Source organism: Abrus precatorius, unplaced genomic scaffold, assembly GCF_003935025.1.
Source record: "Abrus precatorius isolate BTA unplaced genomic scaffold, Abrus_2018 Scaffold10, whole genome shotgun sequence".
Classification (NCBI taxonomy): Eukaryota; Viridiplantae; Streptophyta; class Magnoliopsida; order Fabales; family Fabaceae; genus Abrus; species Abrus precatorius.
The window spans coordinates 24,580,753-24,590,967 of NW_020874292.1; the positions used below are offsets into that span (position 1 = coordinate 24,580,753).

The following is a 10,215-nucleotide window of genomic DNA, read 5'->3' on the forward strand; positions in this document are numbered from 1 at the left end:
TAGTAGGTCCATTCCCTAAATGACAAAGGGCCAATGAGAGGTAATTGGATGAAGGATGTCGGCATGCTAATGTATATACGGACCATGTTATTGACAAGGGATACATTTTTTGACGAAAAGCTCACAATTTTTGGACAAGGTCGGCCAATAGTATCTGGGTCTCAATACTTTTACTACCATTGTTCGCCCCCTGAGTAGATATTGCAAATACCTTCATGTATCTCCCTCATCACATAATTAGCCTGGTTTTCATCTAGACATTTCAACATGGGAGTTGAAATCCCTCTCTTGTACAATTCTTTGTCGAGAAGGGTGTATTTGGCTGCATGTACTCTTATCTTTTTAGCTTGGGCAGGATTGTCAGGAAGTTTATTTTTGACGAGGTATTGTACGATTACTGTCATCTAATTTTGAGGCATGTCTTTTATTTCTATGCATTCTTGCCTCATAATGCTCGACTTATGAATTTCTTGTTGGATCATACTTTGAAGCTGGCTGGGTTTCCTCTGACTAGCTAGTTTAGCGAGCCTATCAGCCTGTTCATTCTGTGTTCTCGGTGTGTGCCAGATTCTTACTTCATCGAACTCACCTTCTATTTGTTTAAATTCCTGATAGTATTGTAACATGACCGGATCTTTTATCTGGTATGTGCTGTTAATTTGTTCGGCCATAACTTGAGAGTCGCTCCAACATGTGATGCGCCTGATCCTAATTTCTTTTGGTAACCGAAGGCCGACGAGCAACGCCTCGTACTCGGATTGATTATTGGATGCCTTAAATCCTAAACGTATAGATTGTTCAAGTACAACTGTGTTTGGCCCTTCTAGGATAACTCCAGCTCCACAACTGCGAAGGTTTGATGATCCGTCTACATATAATTTCCACATGTTGGTAATAGCCTGCGTATGATTGGTGAATTCGTTGACAAAGTCTGTCAGTACTTGAGCCCTAAGGGGTTTTCGGGTTTCAAAACGAATATCATACTAGGATAACTTGATCGTCCATGTCATTAACCGTCCTGCTAATTCAGGTTTGCGTAAAATTTTTGCAATTGGACAATCGATGTGTACCACCACCTTATGACTCTGAAAATAATGTCTTAGCCACTGCGCTGTGTGCACTAATACCAATACTACTTTCTCCATAAATTGATATCGAGTTTTGGCATCCTGTAACGTTCTGCTAATAAAATATACCGGGACCTGCTTGGGTTGTTCATGTAATAACACCGAACTGATAGCTTTGTGTGATACGGCTAAATAGATGACCATCTCTTGTCCTTCTCTTGGCTTTGTTAAGATAGGAGGGTTGCCAACATGTTTTTGTACTAGACAAAAGTTGCTTCACATTCATTCGTCCAGGTGAATTTTTAGGATTTTTTGAGGAGGTCAATGAAAGGCTGAGATATTTCTGCCATTGCAGGCAAAAAACGAGATAGTGCAACTATTCGGCCAGCTAGCCGTTGTACCTCTTTTACATTTCGAGGACTCGTCATATTAATTATAGATTGACACTTATCTGGATTTGCCTCAGTGCCTCGCTCTGAAAGCATGAATTCTAAAAATTTTCCTCCGACTACCTCCAAATGAACATTTCTCAGGATTAAATCGTAACTCATGTCGTCTTGCTTCACCGAATACTTCAATTAAATGTTGGACACGACTGTTGATAGAAATGGATTTAATTACCATATCATCGACGTACACCTCCACACACCTCCCTATTTATCTTACAAAAATCTTATCCATCAACCTTTGATATGTTGCTCTTGCATTTTTAAGACTGAAGGGCATAACTTTGTAACAATAGTTAGCTGATTCTGTGATAAAGGCCGTCTTCTTCTCATATGGGGGGTACATTCGAATTTGGTTGTAACCGGAATATGCATATAAAAAACTGAATATCTTATGCCAGCAGCTCCATCAACCAAGGCATCAATGTTGGGAAGATGATAAGCATCATTTGGACATGCTTTATTCAAATCAGTGAAATCGGTACACATCCTTCACTTTCCACTCGCCTTTTTTACCATGACAACATTAGCCAACCATGTGCAATATTGAACTTCTCGGATAAAGTCGATTTGTAATAATTTGTTAGTCTCTTCTTGAATTGCTCGTGCTCTATTACTACCTATCTTCCTATTTTTCTAGGCGATCGGTTTGACCCCCTTGTAGACTAATAAATGATGCAATAAGAAATTGAGATCTATGCCTGGCATATCAGAGACCGACCATGCAAACAAATCGGCATTACTTATCAACACTTTTGGAAGTGCCAAGTGCTCGTTCAAGGATAAACCTGCTCTGAGGTAAGTGATTTGCTTGAGTTTTTTTTCCTATTTGAAAAGATATCTTATCTTCATTGAGTTTAACCCGAAACCCTTCATCTATTCTTCAGTCGAGTTCTACATCTAAATCAACCTCTGACCGAGGTGATACGATGTTGACATCTCATCTATGCGCATGAAGCAGTTTTATACGCAGGGTTGCAAAATAACTTCAGACTTAGTTTTCTATTGTTGAAAAATTAAATTTTATATCTTTTAATTAAAAAATCTATAGCTTTTTTAAATATAATTTAAACGAGTTTATACACATGTTTTAATTATATTTAACAACTTAAAATTACTTTTATTATTTCAAGTTAATTGATGATTGCGTCTCATTGGTTGAAAATTATACCTCTTGCAATATACACTCACGGGGAGACTAATTTAGTTGCACATATTTTAGCATCAGAAGTTTTTGATTTTGACAGCGTTAACTGTCCTGATCATGTATAATGTATTCTTAGGTCTTGGAGCTAATTCTATATTTCTCTAATATATAAAGTTGGAACTTGCCTTTCAAAAGAAATTAAACCAATACTTAATTTTACTTATTTAAAAATTGAGTATTTAACTTTAAAATAAACAAAAGACATTGAAAATCTAGAAGTTATAAGTATTGTAGTTGTATCGTACGATTCGTGATACGTTACATCTAATTCGATGCGGTTCAAGAATTAAGAGACTCGTATAGTATGTGTGTATCATTTTTGTCTAAAATTATTGTCGGAATCACACAAATTGTGATTCTCGTGAGCGGCGCATAATTCAATCATAAACCGGGTCGCGCACCAAAACGGGTACGGTCAGCACGATCCAGTTCACTAAAAACTCTAAAAAATTCTTTTTTAAAACTTTTTTTGTGTAAAAATTGTTGTTTCGACTTAATACTTTTCACTTTGCTATTTTTCACTCTTCTATTGTTTTAGTGTTTTTTTACTTAAGATTTTTTGTGGTTCCCTCATTTATTTTTTGTAGTCTTATCAAGTTTTTTTCTCATTTCCCCCTCTCACTTCCATGCCTCTTTAACTGTTTCTATTTTATAGTTGTCTTCTCTTAATTCTTTTTTTACTATTTGTTGTTTGAAGAGATTATAAAATATCAATACATGAATGTATTTTTTATATTAAAATAATTTTTATTATATCTTACGATTCACGATAGAATTTGATTCACAGTTTAAAACATAAATTTTTATTTACAATTTGAATTTTGATTTAACTGCTGTAGTTATAAATGCATTAAAATTTAAGGATTTTTTAAAAGAAAGTATGCAGTCGACATTTACAAAGCATTGAGTGACTACCTAGGGATTGAGTGACTATCGAGGGATTAAACAAATTATTTGATATGCATTAGATAACCGTGGCTCTACAGTTCAGCCTGTTCAGGTGATGCCACAACCATATTGCTTGAACATGCCTAGTCAACTCTCCACTTGATTGATGAATCATTTAGTGTGTGTAAAATTCTATCTTAGATGTGCCTCTCTCTTGATGTTATTTGTTAAAAAAAAATTGAACTCTTAGAATTAAGTTTAAATATTCATAAATGTAATAAATATTTTTTAATAATTTTTTTAAAAATCCATAATTTGATTTTAAATATTGAAATTAAAAAAATGGTACTTTTACGCTGTATTTATTGAATAGAAAGAGTCATAGAAGTCATTGATCACATTCAAGTCAACCCTACACCAGTTTAAGTGTTGGGGGAATTGGATCATTAATCATTTACACCGTGATTGTCTCCAGGAATAGAGTTTTGAATGCTATAAATACCCCAACTCTATGCTGTTTTGTCACAGCCATTTCCATACAAAATAGCTTTTATCTCAAAAGAAAAATGGCTATGGCAATTGAAATGAAGCATCTTATTGCTGTCTGTGTTATATTCTGGACATGTGCATTCCCAGCCATGTCCCGAACGTTGTATGAATCTTCTGTTGCTAAAACACACCAGCAGTGGATGTCTCAGTATGCACGCTCCTATGCTGATGATGCTGAGAAGGAGAAACGCTTCAAAATATTTTTGGAGAACTTGGAATACATAGAGAAATTCAACAATGCTGGGAATTACAGCTACAAGTTGGGCCTGAACCAATTTTCGGATTTAACTGAAGAAGAGTTCATTGCTTCACATACCGGATTCAAGATTAATTCAAGGAAACCATACTCGTCCTCCTCCGCTCCACTCTTGAACCTGAGAGATGTTCCAGAAAGTTTGGACTGGAGAGAGAAAGGTGCTGTCACCCAAATTAAGGACCAAGGCCAATGTGGTAAGTAAAGAACTCTTGCTCTTATATAATAACAGTTCAGCCTGCCATAATCACAAAGTGTTAGCATGTTAGTATTCTTTTATTCCGGGTCAGTTTAAATGAATACTTTATTAGTTAAGTCTTACAAAAAATAAAATGAATTGAAGTAAAGATAGAATAAATAACTGTGTTATAAATTTAAATCGATTTCTGTACTTCAATATATTTTTGTATTAACTCTTCCATTGTCCTGAAAATCAATTAATTGTATGGTTCAACTGTTTGCAGGCTGCTGCTGGGCATTTTCAGCTGTCGCGGCAATAGAAGGCATAAACCAAATCAACACTAACCAGTTGATCTCATTGTCAGAGCAACAACTGTTGGACTGTGATACGAATAACAACGGGTGCAATGGAGGCCTCATGGACACTGCCTTCAAATATATCATACAAAACCAGGGCATCGCCTTGGGAAGCGATTACCCATACCAAGAAGCTGCTGGAACATGCCAGAATGAGATGAAAGCCGCATCTAAAATAAGTGATTTTGTAGATGTAGCTCAAAATGATGAACAACAACTTCTACAAGCTGTGGCCAATCAGCCAGTGTCAGTTGGCATTGCTGTGAATGATAACTTTCAGCATTACAGTGGAGGGTTATTTGAAGGACCATGCGGAACTGATCTCACTCATGCGGTTACTGTAATTGGTTATGGGAGTGAAGATGGCAAAGACTACTGGTTGATCAAGAATTCATGGGGTGAGCAATGGGGAGATGGTGGATTCATGAAGTTGCAGAGGGGAGGTGGTGATCCTCAGGGTCTTTGTGGCATCGCTATGCAAGCTTCTTATCCGAAGATCTAGTTTCCTATAAAATTTATACGATATCGGATCCGTTCGTGCGGGTTTGTTGTTTTAGTAATAATAAGTTTACGCATACTGTCTCGAAATCAAGTTTTCTGTCCTTTTCCACGTTTGCAGATTAGGTTTTTGTCTCTCTATTTAATATGAACTTTCAAGTTGTTAGCACTGTATCGAGATTGAATCTATCAATCAATAAATTACAGAGCTTTATAGATTATGTTAGTTGGATTCAATTTGTCTTTAGTATTTAGTGACTGTGATGTCACCTCCTTTAATTTTTCTCAGATTTGAAACCTTCGCTTTTCTGTCGAAGTAGGCAATTCTGAATTCATTGCAAGAAAACCTTCCGTTTATTAATTTAATTTTCATGCATATTAAAGAAGGCTATCATATTCTTAAATTATAATAAAGTTGTGAGCTTATTTTCAAGATACAGCCTTTGTGACGAAAATTATTGATGTCCTCAATTTTTGAATTATGTAATTAATAAATAAATAGGTTTGAGCATTTTATATAATTCACCCAATCAAATCATAACTTTTGATGAAGTAATATGCAGAACAATTTATGCAATTATATAATTTTAATGTAATTAAGAAAGCAACATAACCAAATATATAAAATATTTACTCTTAGTTTCTTCTCATAAAACTTTTTATATATAATTTGATTATATTCATGTTGTTCAGTTTTTATAAAACTTAACCAAAGTAATCTAGTTATTTCTATTCTAATAGTGTAAAAGTTATTAGTATTTATTTTTCTAAATAATTAGATAAATTTATTTGAAAGAATCATATGCTTAGTTTTAGAGGTTATGAGTATGGTGAAATTTGGACGTTGTTGAAATATTTTTATCGGTCTAACATATTAATAAGCCATTGAGAGTATGTGGGGGATAAAACCCAATTTATTTGATATGAACGACATCTCAGTTGATTAATAATTTCAGTTAATATAACTGAATTATATTGAATTTGGTTAACCTTAGCTCTTAAGAAAGTTTAAATATTTATAAATGAAAATTTCTTTTTATAAAAAAATATATACTTATTATATTAAAATTATAAAAATATGATATTTTAATTAAATTTTAATTGATATGCATGACATCTGAGTTGATTAATGACTTCAGCTAGTATAGCTGAATTATATTGGTTTTTTTTTGTTAACCTAGCTCTTAGGAAAGTTTAAACATTCATAAATATGAATGAATTTTTTTTTATAAAAAATATATATAATTATTATATTGAAGTTATAAAAATATAATAAATATTTCTCTTTTTAATAAAATTTTATTATTATTAGTTTTTATCCTCAATCCTAAAAAAAAATCTAATTATATTAGTAGCCAAAGTTATATATTAAAATAGTAATAAAATTGAAAGATATTACAGTAGAAGGAAGTATATGTTTTATTAATTCTTTCACTTAACTAATAACTTTTGGCACTAATATAAGTTTATCGATTGGAGGCAGGATGACTTTGATTAATGTTATTCTTAATTCTATATCATTGTACTCGTTATCCTTTTTTAAAGCGCTGAAGGCAGTGATAAAAGAGATTGTCACTATAAAGCATAATCTTCTATGGAAAGGTGTTAAGGATGAATCTAAAATCTCCTGGGTGAAATGAGAAATGGTTTGTAGACAACAGAAGAATGGTGGCTTGGGCATTAGAAATATGTAGTGGTTTAATTGGGAGCTTCTTGGTAAATGGTTGTTGTGAGGTATTAATTATTCTAGTTTATTGTAGGTGCGGGTGTCAGAAACTAGGTATGGCAGATTAGCTTCTTCTATTCAGCGTCCATCAGTCTACAATAGATGTTCTTTGTGGTAGCGTAATTTCCTGAAAGTTATTCATTAAGAGAATTCATGGCTAAATAAGAAGTTAGATAGAAGTGTGGGTGTAGGTTTGCACACTCTTTTTTGGAGAGATAAGTGGGTAGGTGAAGTACGATTGTGTGAGGCATTTCCGCGATTATTTGCGGTGGCGAGGAACGGTGAATCTTGTGTATTGGAGAATGGTTTTCATGATGGCACTAGGTGAGTTTGAGATGTTAGTTGGCGAAGAAGACTCTTTCAACATGAGATCTCAAGCTTTAATCTTTTGTTGGAGTTTGTGGATGATGTTTCTATTAAGGTACTACAAGAAGATAAATAGGTATGGAGGGTATATTTTTCAGGTTGTTATTTAGTGAAATTTGCGTATTCATAGCTATTTGAACTTTTTGGTGGTCCTAATAGTGTAGATCAGTGTACAGCAGATGCCTTGTAAGGGCTATGAAAAGGGAAGGTCCCTCTTAAGTGTTTGGTATTTTCTTGGCAATGGTTGTTGAATGCATTTCCTTGTAAAGATTTATTGATTGATCGTAGTGTTCAAATTGATGATATAACTTGTTGCTTCTGTCATAGTTTGGAGGAACTTCCAACTCATTTATTTTTAACGTACTTAGTTTCGTCTCAAATCTGGTACTTTACTCCGCGTTAGCTTGGATTCTCATTGGTTTTACCTTCAGATTTATCGACTCACTTTCTTTCTTGGGTTGGTGTTGGTTGTAGTAAAAAAGAAGGAATATATTTATTAATTGTTTGAGTAAGTACAATATGATCTTTGTTGTTACATAGAAATAGAATTGTGTTTTCCAATGGTGTTTTGGATGAGAGGTAAGTCCTAGATTCTATTATTTTGAGGTCTTAAAAATGACTATCACTTGTTAGTAAGGGAGAAGCTATTTTGTTTGTTGATTGGTATTTGAACCCACGAAATTGCATCCATCTTAGTTTTGTATAAGTATGTTTTTATTTTTTATTTTCTTGAGTAGTTTTAGTGTTTTTCTCTATATGGATTTTGAGTTTCTTTTGAACTCTCTCTAATAATATATGTTTTGCCTATAAAAAAAAATTTCTCAAATAATAAGAAAGATTTTTGTAAACAAAAGTAGCATCAACTTTCTACTTACTCGCTACAAATATATACATTTGTCTCTTTATAAAAAAATTAAAGGTGTTCAAATTAATATCTCATTTAATTATTGTAAATAAAAATAATTAGTCACTAATTATTTTTAATATAGACAAGGTAAAATACTTTTACATTTTATTTAATCATGTGTTGCCATGTCAATAAAAATATTAAAGTTTTAATAATTATTTTTAAACACTATTTTTAATGTTTTAATTAGTTAGTAATTTAGTGGTGCATCAAAAATAAACTTTTTCTCACACGCATATATTATGATGGATTTTTTTTAAAAAAAATATAAGACTTAAATATATTTTTGCTTGCAGTTTTTTAAAGTTTTATTTTAACTCTTTTAAACTTTTCTTCTTTAGTTTTTTTCTTTCCACTAACGTAATTCTAAAAAGAATATTATTGATAGAAGTATTAAATTAAGAGAACTAAAAAATATAATAACTTTTTTTTTAAAAATCATTGACAAGATGCTTGTAAAAATATAAATGACTTCACAGTAAATATGTAGAGAAATATGAAATCTAATAATAAAATAAATCAAATTTCTCTCAAATTTATACATTTTTTTATTTTTTAAAACTCTTATTTAACTTCTTTAAAATTTGAGAAGTATAAGTTATTTTAATTTATAAAATAACTTTTTTATATTAAATTAAATATTTATTTAGAAGTTTATCTAAATTGAGAAAAACTAAAAATATACTTCAGTCAAAATGTAATACAAACAGTGTAACATTTTTATAAAATTTATTATAGAATTTAATTGTAGAAACTAAAAATAAATAAATAAAAATTTAAAATAAAATTACTAAATATGAACATTGTAATTTTGTTTTAAAATTTTTTATTTTTAAATTTTATTATTAAAAAAGAGGAATAGAAGCAAATAGTATTAAGAAAAAACTAAAATTTTGCCTTAATAAATTAGGCAAATTCAAAACTAATTTCTAAAAGAAAAATAAAATATTACAAACAATTAAACTTTTAAATTAATGTTACTTTATATATATAGTGAAAAATTTTAGATTTTTAGTATTTTATGAAAAAACTCTAATATAAAAGGAAGAGCAATCTTGAAGAGTGGTTCAAAAATTTAGAAGAAGAAGAAGATTTTATTTTATTTTTTGAAAAATATAGTAAAGAGAAAGATAAGATAGTGCAAGGAAAGATAAGGTTTCAAGAGTTACAAGTTTCTATCATGCATTTTATAATTTTTTTAATATATTTCTATTATTTAATAAGTATTTTATACATTAACTCAAACTCATAATATTCTAAAAAAAAAAAATTACTAACTTCCAACAGATTATGCTACCATCGGCCACTGTGTTTCTATCGAAGCTTTGCCGCTAACCACTACACCTCTTTACCATCAAAGCTCCTACATCAATTATTCTTTCACTCTTCTCCTCTCCAAACTACCACCTTCAACTACCCAAAAATTATTCTCTTTTCTATTCATCCTTCTCTTCTCCAAACCACCACCTTCAATCACCCACCTTTCATTCTTTCCCTTATTCCCTAAACCATCATTCACTATAAAAACACATTTATTATCCATTGTTCTTGTTTCCTTCTCTTACCCATAGATCCATTATTTAAAGAAAGACTTTCATCATCTTAGCCTCAAACCTCACAAAATTATTATTTTATATTGTATGTATTAAATTAAATTTCTGATGAACAGATAACTTTTATTATATTAATTTTTTATTCTCTAACTTTTCATATATAATTAAGACTTAGTTTCTACTTACATAACTTTTAAAAATTTGTCCACTTTTCTTTC

General features: G+C 31.3%; 1 protein-coding gene across 1 annotated transcript; it reads left to right on the plus strand.

The window, feature by feature from the left end:
* Nucleotides 1-4,192: 4,192 nt before the first annotated feature.
* Nucleotides 4,193-5,449, plus strand: LOC113852688 (ervatamin-B-like). Its single transcript, XM_027483032.1, has 2 exons — nt 4,193-4,607; nt 4,875-5,449. Exons 1-2 carry the CDS (start codon nt 4,193-4,195, stop codon nt 5,447-5,449), a joined length of 990 nt encoding a protein of 329 aa, XP_027338833.1.
* The last annotated feature ends 4,766 nt before the right edge of the window (nt 5,450-10,215 follow it).

Excerpts from the sequence above, each read along its gene's own strand:
- LOC113852688 (XM_027483032.1), top strand. The coding sequence starts at position 4,193 with ATGAAGCATCTTATTGCTGTCTGTGTTATATTCTGGACATGTGCATTC. Across the intron at positions 4,608-4,874 it reads TAAGGACCAAGGCCAATGTG|GCTGCTGCTGGGCATTTTCA; the intron begins GTAAGTAAAGAA and ends AACTGTTTGCAG.